General features: G+C 52.3%; 2 protein-coding genes across 2 annotated transcripts in view; both read right to left on the bottom strand.

Annotated features, from left to right (window-relative positions):
• EPM2AIP1 (EPM2A interacting protein 1) overlaps positions 1-17,095 on the bottom strand; it is an 835,019-nt gene that overhangs the window by 644,079 nt on the left and 173,845 nt on the right. The gene's annotated exons all lie outside the window — the stretch shown is intronic.
• Positions 119-17,095, bottom strand: part of TRANK1 (tetratricopeptide repeat and ankyrin repeat containing 1) — a 117,509-nt gene continuing 100,532 nt past the window's right edge. The window contains exons 20-25 of the mRNA XM_066350754.1: positions 15,925-16,028; positions 15,690-15,822; positions 10,281-10,426; positions 4,123-7,175; positions 2,819-2,917; positions 119-1,707 (exon numbers count right to left, since the gene is read on the bottom strand). Of these exons, the coding sequence (XP_066206851.1) occupies positions 1,607-1,707; positions 2,819-2,917; positions 4,123-7,175; positions 10,281-10,426; positions 15,690-15,822; positions 15,925-16,028 (3,636 nt within the window). The 3' untranslated portion in view covers positions 119-1,606. The remainder of the gene's footprint in view (positions 1,708-2,818; positions 2,918-4,122; positions 7,176-10,280; positions 10,427-15,689; positions 15,823-15,924; positions 16,029-17,095) is intronic.

Below are 17,095 nucleotides of genomic sequence, written 5' to 3'. Positions count from 1 at the left end.
TCAGCATCCACCAGCCGACCAGAAAGAACCGACCCCAAGACCCACCCCTCTCCTCCTTGAGCGGAGACGGGAAATAAAACAAACGAGCAGCAGCATGTAAGAGAAATGACTAAACTTTATAAAAACAGGGCAGTACAGCAAGATTTGATTAAGATCCAAATCCCTCCCCCCCCCCCCTTTTTTTTTCTGGCAAGTAAAGTTTATAAAAAACACCTGGAATAAAAATCAGAAACAAAACTGATAAAAATTGGAAACACAATCACCAAGGAAACGCAGTCATTGAGAAAGACCAGGAAAACAGTGAGCAGCAAAAGCAGCGGCAAGAGCAGCGGCAAAGTGGGGAGGCAGTCGGTTCTGCCGTGATGACAGGACCGGGGAGGACAGAGGGGGCCCTGACCCCCACTCCGGGCTGAACGGAGGGGCTGCGGAAGCCGCGGGCAGCGATCACGAGAGGCAAGAAGGCTTTCTGAACTGACAGACAGATGGCTGCTGGCCCAGTGGGGTGGGGGCGGAAGCCACCGGCTCCAGCACACAGAGCCGCCCCCAGCCCTCCTCTGAGGGGGCCCGCCCAGCGGCCAGCAGCCTGCGGCAGTGATTCACAGCTTAGTCCCTAAGGAGTGGCCTGGAGGACTGGCTTCCTCCTCGCTCCCTGTCCCTAACCTGCATCGCTGCAGGCCCTGTCCCACTGTGGTGAGCTCCGTGGGAGAGAACTCAACAGGATGTCAGCCTAAGCTAGGATGACAAACTCGCCAGGGAGAACCGAGAAAAGCAGACATACAGGCTACAGAGGGCACACTTTTGGAAATGTCTGTACGACAGCTCCCCCCCCCCTCCAGGCAAGTTAGGACCACCTTGGAGAGGCAGGTGGGCAGCCCGCAGCCACACCCCCCAGCCAGCCCTTCCAGGGGGAGGCCCTGTGGCTGGCTGCCCAGAGGACCCTGGGGGGATTCCTGACCACATTCTGAGGTAGTCTAACTGTGACTTGCACAGGTAGCTGAGCAGGGCGGGGGTGCAGGGCAAAAGGAGGGCAGAAAAGTTGCCATGGAGAGAAAAGGCTAACATAGAGCGAAACTAACTACGCTACAAGCAGGCTTGGAGATGACCAGAGTGTGGCTTGGGGTCCAGGTGGCCGGCGGCAGGGCCCACACAGACCCGGGCACACACGGCTCTGATGACAGCCGTGTGAAAGGAGAAGAGGGGGTCCGTGGAGGGACTGCCTGGCCCAGGGCAGCGACAGCGCAGGGGTGAGGGTGTCCCTCCTTCTGACTCATGTTGTGACGGTCTCAAGCCCGACCACCCTGGGGACTTTGGGGTAAGGAGTCCCAAGCTTCCCTTTAGCTGTGACTCCTTTCATCCAATGAGTTTTAGGGGAACTAACACCTGGGCTTGAACTGGGAAAGCAGTGGAGGTCCCTGCTCGGAAGGCGCCGTCAGACCCTAAGACACCAGAAAGAGAGAAGTAACAAGAACAGAAAGCGGAGAGGCTGCGAGACTCCCCTATTATTTTTAATGCTGGCTGAGATTCTTTTCTCTTCTGCCCCAGCACTCAGGACCCTACGCCAGGACAGAACGTTCTGAAGGTTTAGACGCCAGCAGCTGGGTGGACCTCAGTACTTTCTCTGCTTTCCACATTTCCGTGGACGCCTTCTAGGACGAAGCTCACCAAAGTCGTCCACTTCATTTTCGTAGTCATCTTCCTGAACGATACCTATTTAAAAACCCAAAACAATAAATAAATAAAAGGAAAGAAAAGAAACAACACACAGAATGATTTTTCCCCAATCCACTACAAAATACAACATCCTCGTAAAACTTAATGTCTCTGTAATATTTTTTTTTCTTTTAATGAAAGGGAGAATGCCAGAGAACAAGGGTTCTTCTTCGAGTACTGATGTTGCTTCCCAGAATTAGCAAAACAAGCCTTCTTCTCTAGAATTAGGTTCCTCTTACAGGCTGGCTCCCCTGGCCTTATTTTAGAGGTCCTTTAAATCCAGGAAGTCAATACAACTACAGGCTTGAGTTGATACATCAGCGACCTTCCTGCAGACACAATAACAAAAATCATAGTCCCAGATTTTTTTTATTGGCACAGGCATTTGTGCCAAGTCCTCTCAAGTTTTTCCCAGCTCCGGGGTCTGGCTTTTCCAGTCGCACCTGGATGAAAAGGACTCGGAGAAGGGTGACCTGGGGCAGGAGAAGTACTCAGAGCAGTGGGAGGTGAGATCGGGCTGAGACGGGGCAGACGTTGGAACGGGCAAAGGAGACGACTTTCCAAATGAAACAGAACTCGGCAAGATAATCCCGACCATCAGGGAGAAAGCTGACTCATTAAGCCTTCTCATGCTCTGTAGGAAGGTGCATGCATGCACGTTGCCCCAATGGTTTTGCTTGTTTAGTTCACAAATCGTCTGTTTTATATCCCCAAGCCCAGAACAGTGCTGATCCATACGGAACAATGAATAATCACTAACTTCCATGCAAACACGTTTATCAGGCAGTGGCCTGGCAATACTTTGTGAATCTTTGGGCATCACTGTTTTGAGTAACGGCTGAACATCATTGATAAAAAAAAAAACTCTTGCGTGGCAAAAGGGGTTTTTGAAAAAGCCCCTGAGGTGAGCCCAGCCTGAGGCCCTCACAGTCAGAAGGGAGCAACTCAGGTCCCATGAGGCTACCAATCTGACTCAGCGGGCGGGGCTCCTCGACGCAGAGGGGTCACTGCTGACGTCACAGGCGGCCCTGCTTCAGGTGGCCTGGGAGCCAGCAGGACCAAGGACCCTGGGACCCAGAGCACTGTCCTGGGATAAAGGACTCCTTACCTTCCTCCTTCAAATGGAGCTCTGTTTTCTTCAGACACTCCCTCGCCTCCTTGACCAACGGGACCAGAACGCTGACCAGCCGAGTCATCGCCTCCTCCGCTATGGGAACCAAAGAACAAGGGCTGGGAGTTGAAGGGGGCCACCTCCCAGGAACTTGTCTCTGTGCTTCCCCTGAAGAGAATGACAGGGTAGGGACCCAAAGCCTCCTTCTGCCGCCCACAGCATAAGGGACAACTGAATGCCAGCCTGACGCCATTGCTGTGCCTGTGGAGACTGCAGACAGACACGCCTGTCAAGGGAGCTTTGTTCTAAGTGTCACTGAACCTTGAACGGCAGTGTCCGAATTACAGAATGATTCTAAAATATGCAATCTCGCTAATTGTACACGTAACATAACTTCCACTCAGTGTTGCTAAGAAGGAATTCATAAGGAAGTTAGAGGAAATCTGGTTCAAAGGCCACATTAGAATTCTGATCATTAAAGGCTCACCCTGGGTACGGTGTAAGGACCCTCCTAAAAGGCAGAGGCCAGCTACGCACCTCCAGATCTGAGTCAGTACAGAGCGGGTGCTCAAGAAACGATCACTGAGCCCTGGCCGGCTGGCTCAGCGGTAGAGCTTCGGCCCAGAGTGTGGATCGATTCCCGGCCAGGGCACACAGGAGAGGCGCCCATCTGCTTCTCCACCCCTCCCCCTCTCCTTCCTCTCTGTCTCTCTCTTCCCCTCCCGCAGCCAGGGCTCCATTGGAGCAAAGTTGGCCCAGCACTGAGGATGGCTCCATGGCCTCTGCCTCAGGTGCTAGAATGGCTCCAGCAGCAGCGGAGTGATGCCCAGATGGGCAGAGAATCACCCCCTGGTGGGCATGCCTGGTGGATCCCAGTCGGGTTCATACGGGAGTCTGTCTGACTACTTCCCAGCTTCTAACTTAGGGAAAATCAAAAAAAAAAAAGAGGAAATGATCACTGAATGAATGAATCAGAAGCTCGAAGAGCTTCCTCAAGACTTTTAACATGCCCCCCTCTACGTCTCCACAGAACTAGCTAGCCGGCCCTTTTCTTGTCTGTAGTAGTGCGAGGGGAACCATCCTGGCCCAAGATAATCAGGAAGTCTCGATAGGGGAAAGAGTGGTCCAAACCACGTGGCTTGGCTCTAATTTGAGAACACACAGTTCTCACTTGTATTTCCGCCAATGCCAAGCTCCATCTCCCCAGGTCAGACCTGGGCACAAAGGGCTTGACCGTGACGCGGCTTCTCAAAGCCCAGGTTCTAACCCCACCCGGGCCCCCGTTTCCAAGGGCCCCTTACCGCCAGCCCAGGCCTTCTGCCTGTAGAGGTCCTCCACGGCATCCGAAATCTTCCTGATGTTCTCCTGGACCTTCCCCTGCAGCATGTGGCTGTGCTCTTTGGAGCCCAGGTGGCTGCGAATCCACACGCTCTGTTCGATGTCCTGCACCACCTGCCTGCCTTCATCAATGGCCGGGTCCACCTTCTCGTGGAAAAACGTGGAGTATTTCTGGTAGGCCACCTGCTGCCTCTGGTGGCTTTCTAGGCGGATGTGATGCTCGTAAGACTCGCTGTTCCTCTCCCGGCCTTCCTTGTCGACCAGCTCAGCCCCGGCCAGGGCGGCAGCCTCTGAAATCTCTCCCTCAAAGTCCTTACTGGGGCTGAAATAGTTCTCGGGCCCCCGGATGAACTTCACTCCACACAGGTCACACTGGGTCCTGTCAATGTCGGCCTTTTTGAAGATGCCGGTCCCGGGCTCCCTGGTCTCCTCCCTGGAGCACCCGGGCTGGGCGCTCACCCTTCTCCGCCAGCTGACGCACAGGGACACCACCAGGCAGGCTCTCTTCAGTTTCCGCTGGATGGACGCCTTCCGCTGCTTCTGGAACAGGATGGTGGCGAGGAGGTGGTCCCGGTCTTCCAAGGCCAGCTCGTCCGTCTCGTCCTGACCAAACTCATACTCGGGTTCGGCAAAATAGTCCACGGGCTGCACACACTGCAGGCGGTTGAGCTTGACCTCCTCGTGATACAGGCCGCGGATCAGGACCCCCTTGGCGTACACGTTGCTGTCCCACCGCCAGTGGCAGTCCACCAGGTACTCCTCATCCCGCTCGAAGAGCAGGTCCTGCAGCGCCTCGGCCACGGACTTCACGCTGTCCGCGTTCAACACCCGCTCCACCACCCTGCGGAGCCGCGCGGGCACCTGGTTCGGGCAGTCCATGCTCATCAGCTGCAGCCTCGCCTCGATCTCCTGGAAGTGGTGGCACAGAAAGGCTTTGCAGACCGGCTGCAGGAACTCCTCGGCGTTCACCAGCATCACCAGGCACAGCACCAGGGTGCGCTCGGCCTCGCCGGAGACCACGTAGGCTATGTCACCGAAGGCGTCGAGCAGGACGTTGAAGTTCACGTTCTCGTAGCCGCAGAGCACCTTGACGAGGTAGGAGAGGTGGAAGCGGAAAGCCTGGACGGCTCTGGTCACGTCCTTCGGTTTGTACTCCTGGATGATGGAGAACACGTCCCCGTGCTCCTTGTCCTTCTTGCTGAACAGAAACTCCCAGTAGTGCAGGAGCGCCAGGTAGCTCTTGGGGAGGCACAGGATGGCGCTCTTGCGGAGGCGGGCCAGCACCACCCCGCAGTGGATGAACTGGAACTCCAGCAGGGCCACCGTGTTCCCGATGCTGGGGATGAGCGGCTCTTTGCACCTCTTGACAAGGACATTCATGAAACGGAAAAAGAGCCTCTTGCAGTTCTCGGGGTTCCTGGACACGTAGAACTGGTCGATGCAGTTCTCCAGGAGCCGGATGAAGCACACGTGGGTCTTCTCGGTGCTCTCGTCTTCCTTGTTGGGCGCCAGCATGCCGTACTTCCCTTCGATTCCTTTCACCCGGCTGCCTCTCATGCGGCCCCGGTCCTCTTTCTCGGACTCCAGAGCTCTGAGCTCCCTGTGGTAGTCGTCTTCCTCCTGGTGCAGCAGCTTGCCAAACTCCTCCGGGTAGTTGGAAGAGAGCAGGAAAGCCTGCATGGCGCTCAGCCACAGGTCTGTGGACTCCCGGCGGTTTCGCGCCCTTTCGTTTTGAAACAGAAAATAGATGTACTCTTTCAGGGCGAGCCTGTACGAGCGGAAGGATTTGTAACTCGGTTTGAGGATCTCTTTGCAGGCCATGGGGTTTTCCGACAGCACGCGCTGGTGGAAATGCTTAGGGAAGAGGACGTTCAGGAAGGATTTGCAATGGCCGTACACATCGGCGGACAAAATATAATCAATTCTTTCAAGTTCTTCAGCTAAGATTTTCGGGAATACTTTTTTGGCCTCCAAAAGCAACCCACTGATCGCCACCTGGTGCATTTGCGACTGAACCAAACACCTGGCCTCACAACGCCGCAGGGGCCTGTGGAAATCTTCACAGTTCTCGTCCTCACACGGCAAGCCGACAATGAACTTCATGCAGACGCCTGGGTAGGTCTTCTCGTGCAGGTTCTGCGTGATCTGACACAGCCGGCTCAAGAGGTGCTTGTTGAGGGCTAGGTTCACTTGGTCAGTCATTATCAAGAAATGGTCTTTTGTTTTCTTCTCCCTCAAGTTCAAATCCAGGTCAAAAATTATTTCTAATATGGGCCCAGGATCGTTCTGAGCTATCTGGCAATACTTGGCATCCACTTGAGAAATTCCAAAAAACTCAAAGCAAGACTTGACCATTTCCTTCTCGGCGTTGTTGCTCACTCTCTTGAGGGCCCTGACCAGATTGAGGAGGACTTCCAAGCCCCCAGAAGCCAGGGCCAGAACCTTCTGAGGGTCAGCGTCACACTGGCTGGTGGCTTCGTAGAGGGCTTCCACGACACCAGCCGAGTGGTTGAGCGTGTCAAACTTGAAGAAGGCATCCTTGAGCTTCTGAAAGTCTTTCAGAATCACCCCCAGCAGGTACTGGGCCTCGGCGATGCCGGACAGCTGATTGGTCTGATAGCAGAGATCGAGGGCTTCTCTCAGAATGGTCTTGGTATGCTCCACCTCCAGGCTCCTGGCCACATTGAGGCGGGCGGCCTCCAGCAGGCACGAGGCCTGGAAGTCCTTGTCGGCAGTGAGCCTGGCGGCCTCCAGGAGGAAGCCGTGCTGCTTCATCAGCAGGGCGGCCTCCTCCCTCCGCCCCTCCCTGTCCAGCAGGTCCGCGGCTTCCGCCAGCCGCTTCCGAGACTTCAGGAACACCAGCTGGTCGTCCACGTCCAGCTTCGAGAGGACCGCCATCATCTCCTTGATCTTATTTGCACTCAGGTACTTGGCTGCAGCTTCCAAGTAAAACTGGCTGGCTGAATAGGAGAGCTTGGCTATGGGCAGGGCCTTGGCCCGGACCATTTCTTCATACCTGCAATGACAGACGACCCCAATGATGGCTCATTATCGCGCAACAGATAGAAAATTTCCTCCAGAACACAGCACAGAGACACTTAAAATAAAATTTCCGCTTGCGGATATAAATTACAAAACGGGGCCTTGACTTATCCAGCTTCTTTATAAACGCATCTTTACAATGGCAAAATTACTTCATCATTCCCCAAAGGAACTGAGCATTCACATGTTTAACTAGTAAAATACAGTCAGAGCTGCAACCTAGGTGAGTGCGAGCTAAGTTTACAAGTGAGTCTCTAGGGCAAAAATTGTGCGCAGCCGAAATTATCCTTGAGAAAATAAATCCCTTCAACGTTCATAAAAGCATGATCATCCTTTTGGGTCTACAACCCGTTCAGTTTGACACGTGCTTGAGAGAGGAAGGAGGCGAGGGCTGTTCACACCAGCGACGACTTTAGTCTTCCTCTGGTTAGCCAGCCTGGGATGTCTGTCTCCACCAGGGAAGTCTGCATGGGGCTGAGTTAGTGTGAAATCAATGAAGCTCTGAAGGGCTCCCCTTTGCTCTGCTGATCAAAGCTGGCATATATCCCAAAGTTGTTATATATCATGGCATTGGAACAAATTCAATAAAGCACGCTTACTTTTGAGCTCCCCCGGGCAAAATACATTTCCTGACAACTAGAAGTGCCCAGGGACCTTATGATGTCCCAGGTGTTCCTGCAAACATCAGCTTTCCTATCACACAGCCAGCTCCCCAACTCCCCTCCCCCGTGAAGGGGCGAAGATCCAGATAAAGGAAGGGAATCTACTTCTTCTTTGAGCACTGGTTGATGGGATAGGGAGTGTTTTTAGCAGGTTTAAGGAGCTACCTAGATGTTTTCTTTTCAAATCTAAATGCCCTCAATGTATTCAGGGTTAGGCCATTGAGCAAAAGAATTCTATATCCACTATGCATGATATTCATGGGACACTCAGATAAATCTACTAAGAGGTTCTGGTTACTCAGACAACACTCAGATATGAACTCAATGTATCACTGAAAACTCAGTTGCATGCCTCAATAAAGCTGAAAAAAATAAACAAGGTAATCAGAAACTGAAAAGAAAAATGTTTCGAGGGAAAATCTACGATTATTCAATGCTCTTCTGCAAAAATGAGAAGAGAAGGTTAAATAAATAATTGAAAGTACTATATTAAAAAAAGCAACTCTCAATCAGTTTTGTCATATGAACTTGATGACATATGGCATCAGCCTGGTCCATTACTCACAACACTACTGCTTAGCACCCTGACAACTGGGTACCCAATAAATGTCACAGCTGGTACCCTGTTATGAATGGGTAGTCTGCAAACCCCCAAATTCCTATGTTGAAGCCTTAATCCCCAGGGTGACTGTATTTGGAGACCCACCTTCAAGGAAGGAATTAGGATTAAATGAGGTCATGAGGGTGGAGTCCTAATATGATAGGATTAATATCCTTATAAGAGGAGACACCCGAGAGTGAGTGCACTCCCCTCCCCCTCCCTCCATGTGGAAGAGCCAAAGAAAAGGCACACGAGGACAGGTGAGAAAGCAGGTCATCTTACAAGCCAGGAAGAGCACTCTCACCAGTCACCCAACTGGCCAAAGCCTTGATCTTGGACCTCTAGCCTTCACAACTATGAGAAAATAAATTTCTATTGTTTAAGCCACCCGATCTATGGCATTTCTGTTTCAGCATCCTCAGCTAATGCACACCCATTTTGAGCATATCCATAATGGCATCAAAGAACTCGATTAAAGGAATATGCTCTATTGCCAACCATGGCCCTGGACACCTGCTTCTTCCATTCCAGAAATAAAACTCAAGTTTTTAATCTAGGTACTGGTTATGCAAGTGTATCTAGTGTGAAAATTATATGCACTTTTCTTGAATATAGTTTACACTTTAATAAAAGGCAAAATTAAAAATTAAAAACTAGCCCTGGCCAGTTGGCTCAGTGGTAGAGCATTGGCCTGGCGTGTGGAAGTCCCGGGTTTAATTCCTGGCCAGGGCACACAGGAGAAGTGCCCATCTGCTTCTCCACTCCTCCCCCTCTCCTTTCTCTCTGTCTCTCTCTTCCCCTCCTGCAGCCAAGGCTCCATTGGAGCAAAGTTGGCCCAGGTGCTGAGGATGGCTCCATGGCCTTAGCCTCAGGGGCTAGAATGGCTCAGGCTGTAACAGAGCAATGCCTCAGATGGGCAGAGCATCACCCCCTGATGGGCATGCTGGGTGGATCCCGGTCAGGCGCATGCGGGAGTCTGTCTCTCTGCCTCCCTGCTTCTCACTTCAGAAAAATATATATATATAAAATTAAAACCTAAAGTTTGAGCATCTTTTATGGTCAGTTATGTCCATTTTGTCATATGTATAATTTGTTAAAAAGCAAAGAAGATACAAAACCAACCCATAAGTCTACTTTCCCAAGAGCTGAGAGGGGACTCAAACTCCTGCTGAGCAGAAATGCAGAATAACAGACTCTAATTCTGTCTCAGCTCACCAGAGAGACTGCCCGGGGGCGTTAAGCACACGCTGGTTCTAGATCCCTTGTCAACATTTAACCCCACCCTTCTCCACTTCCCCATTGGAGTATCAACTAGGCTGGAGTCTCTAGGAGGCCTCCACTGGGTCATGTATGAAATGTATGTGTCCTACAATGGAGGGTATGTGTACACTCCTATCATGCATGTATCTGTAAGTATATCGCTGAGCATCTACCAGTAGATCACCACAGAGCAAACTCCCAACTGCCCTCCAGTGCTCTTACCTTTACCCAGCCACACATAGCGAAACCATCAACTCAGCAGGTAAAGGTGAGAAGAGGACAGAACCATCATTGAGCACAAAACTGCTGTGCATTTTACATACACACTCGTCACATCTTCTTCGGCCCCTTCTCTCCATGACACCGTGTCAAAGTGTATAGAGAGAGTGCAGAACACAAGTCCTGCTCTCAGGAGCTCCTGACCCAGCACCAAGGCCACCGCTCAAGTGGAAGAAGGGCAACGTGGTCAAGGCAGTGTAGAAGAACAGGATAACACTGCCCAGGGCTGGCTGCCCCTGAGCGGAGGGGGAGGGGAGGGAAAGATAAAACCACCTACTTCTCCACGGCGATGGCGGCTTCTTCGTAAAGCTCCTCCTGGCAGTACATTTTGAGCGCTAGATCAAATTCCTGGATCTGCTCAAAGCATCTGAAAGCGTCTTGGTAGCACTGGCTTCGCTTGTAGAAATGGGCGGCATCTCTTATCTAAGACAGAGTAAAACATTTCCCTCTGAGAGTCTTCAGAACATAACTTTTTATCTTAAAAATAAACCAACACCTTCAATAATAAGGAGGATGGTCATATGTCTTGCTCTTTCTTAGAATCCAGGGACAAACACTAGAAAACAGGTAACGTGAGGAAAATGAATTCTCTATAGGGAGAAAAATAAAGTTAAATCCCAACCTCACACCACGCACCATACACAAGTTTAAGCTCCAGATGGGTTAGAGCCTAAATGTGAAAGCTACTGGAGGAAAACATGAGACTATGTGCTAACTTCAGCAGTAATGAAGGTCTTCTTTCAACAAAACCCCAAACACACCAACTTCTGAGGGGAATTGTTGGATTTGATATCATCAGAACCGTTGAACAAAGGACACGTGCAACATAGTTAACGGAGAGAAAGCAAACTAACATCTAGATTTGTATCGTCCCACTTATCTTTCTGTGAAGACAGAAATGTCCCATATTCATGCTACCTGAGATGGTGGCCGCTCACCACCTGTGAACAGTCAGCACAGGAAGTGTGGGTAGTGCAACCGGGGGACTAAATTTTTTATTTCATTTCATTCAAATTCCTCCGCATTGCCACAGGCGGCTAGTGGCTTCGGTGATAGAGTAGGCAGGTCTAGAACATAAAATGGATTTCTGCCACCACAAGCCAAAAAAGACGCTCCTAAAGACACCACAGGAAACGGGGCCAAGGGTATCAACCGGCGAGCCACGTTTGGGGAAAATGAAAGAACGAACAAACGAATGACGAGGCTCAACCTCACACACAGCCAGAGATACAAGTTAAAACCACAGTGATGGCCCTGGCTGGTTGGCTCAGTGGTAGAGCGTCGCCCTGGCGTGCAGGAGTCCCGGGTTCGATTCCCGGCCAGGGCACACAGGAGAAGTGCCCATCTGCTTCTCCACCCCTCCCCTTCTCCTTCTTCTCTGTCTCTCTCTTCCTCTCCCACAGCCAAGGCTCCATTGGAGCAAAGATGTCCCGGGCGCTGAGGATGGCTCTGTGGCCACTGCCTCAGGTGCTAGAATGGCTCTGGATGCAACAGAGCGACGCCCCGGATGGGCAAAGCATCGCCCCCTGGTGGGCATGCTGGGTGGATCCCGGTTGGGCGCATGCAGGAGTCTGTCTGCCTCCCCATTTCCAGCTTTGGAAAAATGGAAAAATGGAAAAAAACAAAAACAAAAACAAAAACAAAAAAACACAGTGAGATCCACCCATCAGGTTTGCAAAAATCAGAAAGTCGGTACCCACTGAACATGGCCAAGAATGTAGGGCACACAGAGCAAATGGGCAGAGTGGCACAACTGTGGTGGAACGCTCTCCCCGTCACTTAGGGATGTTAAGTATGATATATGCACCCCTGCGGCCAGCAAGTCTATTTCTAGGACGACCCTGCCTGGTCTCACAGAACTGGGGTACACGCCGGGAGCCGGCGGCAGCAAGGGTGTCCACCACTAAGGAAACGAGTAAGGAACGTAGTGGATACCCACGGTGGGACACCATCGGCGACCAGGAACCTGGCCAGACACGATGCTACCGCAGGTGGTGGAAAAAGTAAAAAACACCACAGTGGGCTACTTACTGTGTTTCCTCATGTATAAGATACACCCTTTTTCAAGAAATTTGGGGTCTAAAAACTGGGTGCATCTTACACAGCGGATATATATTTATATTTTTTTTACTTGCATTTCCCGCTTTTTCGCACTTGTTTTTGCACTCATTGTTGAAGACAGTGATTCGTCATCAGAAACAGATGAGGACAAGCTAATGGATGGGAGTTTTGACAGTGATGAGGAGTTGTACAAATTTTATGATGAATAAAACTTGAGTTCAATAACTTTATGTAATACTTTTTTTTTTTTCAAATTTCAGGCCCCCAAATTAAGGTGTGTCTTATACATGAGGAAATATAGTAGATAAGCTTAAAATAACATGTATGTACAGAAAAGCTGCTGCACATCCTTCCATATGCACGCACACTGGGACATGTGTTACATGCAGGGAGCACGCACTGAGCGTGGCTTTACATGACCAGCATGGGTGGGCATTCTCCACTCCTCTTCCTCTCACACTTCCCATCCGGCCCCTCAGTCCATCCCGTCTGCCCGGATCCCCCAACACTTTCCAGATATGACCCCTTCCTGCCGCCTCCCTCGCCACCACCGTGGCAGTCCACGCCACAAGTCTCGGCATCAGCCACAGCCAGACCCTCCTGACGGTTCTGCTTCTCTTGCTGTCTACAGACCTCTTGACAGAGCGTCCGAATAATCAGCCTTCTGTCTGTCCTCCAAACCACACCTCGCACTGGTCCCCACCACAGCTGAACAATGTGCAGACCCTCCCAGGGCTCCGAGACCTACAAGAACTGTGCCTGCCCCCTCTCTCTTGCTCCCTTCACCATTTCTACCCTGCCCACTCTGCTTTGGTCAAGGGGCTTCCTCGCCCACAGGGTCCCACCGGAGGCCTTTTGCCTGCGGGGATCGTTGGCCTGCCATGCCCCTCTGGGAGTTGCTCTCACCATCTCTGCTCATAAGGCAGCTCCCCGACTGCCCCCCGTCGGAAACCGCGACACCCAACACCCTGTCTCCTCTGCCTGGCCCTGGTCGCCGCAGACGCCCACCTAACACCTCTCCCACACCAGCCAGGGAGGCTCTGCAGAGGCAGAGGCCCCTGCCCGGCCGCCTGCTGCCTGCTGAGCACCCACGGTGCCTGGCTCGCCGAAGGGATCCGGGGGCCTGATGAGTGTTTACCTTCATAGCTCGACTTGCTGCACCTGAGGTCCAGACAGCAAACAAAATCAGCAAAATAAAACAAAAATACAGATGCCAGGCTCTCTAATAAATCTTAGCTGGTTTTAGTTCATGAGGCGAGCTACACCAGGGGCCCAATACACACAGGATTCAGGTGTGAGGTCCTCCACGTCCAGAGACCTCACCGACCGGGGAGCGTAGACTCATCCTGGCACATCCACACAGACCCAGAGCCAGGACATCCACCCGCCGTCCCGATCTCCCCTGGACAATGCCGACTAGTCGGGGGAAATTCCCAAGTGGGAGTGAGGGCCCCACCAGGTGCCACGTGTGCACCCGGCTGGGAAGAGAAGAGGGGGGTGGCCCTGACAGGCAGCTCCCCACTGGGCCAGCTCTGCTCCCTACGGAGGTCCCGCGCCATCCAGAGCACGGGCTTGGAGAGGTTGCCAGGGAAACCAACACTGCTCTCTGGAGAGAGGCGGGAAGCCAGGGAGGCAGAGGAATCCCTGAAGGAAAGCTTACCCTCCCACGGCCCCTTTGGGGGGGGGGGGGGCAGCACACATGTGGGGACAGGGAATGGGGAGGAGATTCCGCTTAAGGATTTTCAGAGGCTCCTGCATCCTGGTCAGTTTGAGTCAGGCTGGTTAGTTTGAGGGGATGATGCCATAGAGGCCTGAAGCTGGCTGAGGGTCAAATCCTCTCCCAGGGAGGGGTCTGAGCAAAAGTCCCAGGTGGCGGGTGGGGCTTGGAGCTCACAGAATGTGCCACACAAGCCTTTAGGAGGGAAGGAGAGAGAGAGAGAGGGAGGGAGGGAGGGAGGGAGAGAGAGGGGGGGCGCCTGGGGGAGCAGGGCACTCTGAGCACACTGCAGGCCTGGGGAAGGGACGCAGGCTGTACGTATGGCCTCCTGTCCCCCCGTATGGCCTCCTGTCCCCCGCCAGCCACCCCACTTTCAGAGGCAGCGATTGGCAGGCCGGGGAAGGCAGAAGAACAGAGGAGGACAGGGTCTCTGGCTCAGTCATGACAGGCACTGGCGGGCCACAAGGGGAAGCAACAGGCCTGTAGTTGTCACTGCTTAGGGTCCAGGTGGGGGTGGCATTAGAGACCGAAGGGGGGGGGGCTACGGAACATGGGGAGGTTGGAAACGATTCTAGTTCCAGGAGTCTTAGGACCCAGAACTCCCACCCACACTGAAATCCCTGTTCTGTCCTCACCTCCCACATCCTGAGAAGTCACATCCCATAACAAACATGGGCCAGGGCAGGCAGCTTCGGGGCCACACTGCCAACCCCCCCATAGGTCCCTCCCACCCCACCCAATGCCTGGGTGCACTGAGGACTCAGGAGTTACTACATTTCACATACAGACATGGGAAGCCACCTCCCTACTGGAGGGTCCTAGAGCCCACGGGGGGGAACGCAGAAGCCACAGCTGGGAGCAGCAGAGCCTGGCCGCTCAGACTCCCCGTGGTGAAGGACCAGAAGGTTCCACACGTCCATCCATCACAACTCAGACATCAAAATGAACTGTGTAATGTCCAGCACGGTGATTACAGATAATAATGTTTCCTTGACTATATTTGAAAGTTGCTAAAGAGAGTAAATCCTAAAAGTTCTCATTACAAAAAAAAAAAAAAAATCATAACTATGTGTGGTGATGATATTCAACTTATTGTGATGATATCCTCACAACAGGTACATCTGTTAAAACACTGTGTTGTATACCTCAAACTAATACTGTGTTATGTGTCAATTTATAACTCAATAAAAAATGGCCACCACTTGGATGTTCCAGCAACGCTAAATCACTGTAATGTCTAACCACCCACTTTCGTCTTCTGCATTAATCCTGTTGCAGAGAGTTAACAGTGTGTGGCCCCAGCCAGACCGCTGACCACTCAGGGAGTCGCCGTGCTCCAGATTTAGCAGCTCCGTCCAACAGGGCTTTCTGCAGTGATGGAAATGTCCCGTAACAAGGAGCACCTGAAATGTGGCTAGTGAGGCTAAGGAAACTTAATTTCCTTACATTTGAATTAACTTCAATTTTAAATTAAATAGCCACGTGTGGCTAGCGGCTGCCAGGATGATCGGTGCAGATCTAGAGCAATCATGGGGAACACAGGAAAAATGCCATGCAGATGCCAAGCCATTCCGCCTCCCGCCCCGGGCTGACCCTGGATGCGAACATAGAGAGAGAGAAGGCGGAATGTTCCAAAGCACTCTTCCCTGCGATCTGAACATTTGGCCTCTCCGTGGTTAATGCCAGGTCTCAAACATTCCCCCCGACATAAACACACACAACACAAGTGTCTTCGGAGCCATCGAACCACTTGTGCAAGTAGAGAAAGGCCAGCCCCGAAGTAGACAGGGACGACTTCTCCCTCTGTGGAGAGTTGCAGCCCCTTCCTGAGGCAGCAGAGGCACGAGTCCCCCACTCCATCAGAGGGGAGCTCGGCTCTTCCAGGAGCAGCCGCAGGCCGGGCCGTACCTTCCCGAGCTTCTCGCACAGCTGGGCAGAGAGCTGGAACTCCTTGGCGTAGCTCAGACACTTAAGGGACAGCTTCGGCTCGTTGCATTCCAGATAGGTCTTAGCCAGTTCCAGGTACTCCATCTGCTTTTCCCTGGGGAGGGGGAAACAAAACAGTTTCCATGGGACGTTGACCCAACACCCGTATTATTTACCTGCCGATCAGAGCAAACCCCGAACGCCCTGAGACTCTTACTTGGGGCTGACTTTCTTGGATTTCATGTTCAGGGCGGTGTTGTGGGCCAGCGCCAGTTTCTCCTTCTCAAATGCACCTCCTTTCTGGTAACACTTGGCTGCAACCTGGGAAAGGCAAAAGGTTTTGATTCCCCGCAAGGTGGTAGAGGCGACGCACAGACCCCGAGTTAGAGCATGCATCACGTGTTTGTTCGGACAGAGCAGAGTCTCGCCCCAGCCCAACTGGAGGGGGCGCTGCAGGTAGGTGCTGGGAAGCTACGGAAAACGGCCTCCCAGGATAAAGCCCAAGAGTGTTTGTTACCAGCTCACACTTCACACTCACGGTGCCCCTGGAAGTGCCCAGAAGCCATGGGAAGGGTACACAGTACATATTTTTACAGGCCACCATAATAACACCCTGTTAATCTTCCAACAGCCGTGCATGACCAGGCACACCGTTCTCCTGTATACAATAGCAACTTCAGGTAAGAGACGCAGAGTGATTAGCCCAAAGCCACCAGTGGCTTTTCTGGGTTCAGCCCAGGCTCTGTCTGGTTGGTAACTACCACAGCTAATGCGGTGTTGGTGGAACAGCTCAGCATACCTAGTGGGGGTGGAAATGGAGATAGAGACAGTGTCACAATACTTCCCAGAAGATAACCGACCAGACCCTTGGGACATGCAGATCTGTGTCAACCAAAGAGAAAGTGGGCAGACAAGTGTCACAAGGACACTTGCCAGCAGAAAGTTACTTTTCTCAAATAGGAATGCAGACACCATGTCTCCAGCATAGGCTACAAGGGCACAAAGTTCCCATACTGCCCAGCTTGTAAAGATTGGGTCTCAGTGAGGGCAAGGAAAGGGTTAACTGGCACTTTGTTGATAAAATGGGACTGGATGGCATCTCTTCCCCTCAGGCTGTTTGCTGCAGCCTCTCTGGCCCCATGGACCTTTCATTCCCATGATCTGTGCCATGATCCTTCCCACCACAGGGCCTTTGCACATACTGTTCCTCTGACTCAGATGTTCTTCCATCCCTTCTCTGCCTGGTTAACCTCATTCATCCTATAGATCTCAGCTCAACACTCCCTTACTCAAAGCAGCTTTCCCTGGGAGCAGCTAGTCTCTCATTTATGACATCTGCAACAGCTGGGACAGTACGCTCTTCTGCATGCCTGCCTTGGCCACCATCA

Source organism: Saccopteryx leptura, chromosome 10 (genome assembly GCF_036850995.1).
Source record: "Saccopteryx leptura isolate mSacLep1 chromosome 10, mSacLep1_pri_phased_curated, whole genome shotgun sequence".
NCBI lineage: Eukaryota > Metazoa > Chordata > Mammalia > Chiroptera > Emballonuridae > Saccopteryx > Saccopteryx leptura.
Note: the sequence above shows the minus strand (reverse complement) of the source record. Positions and strands in the feature narration are given on the sequence as shown.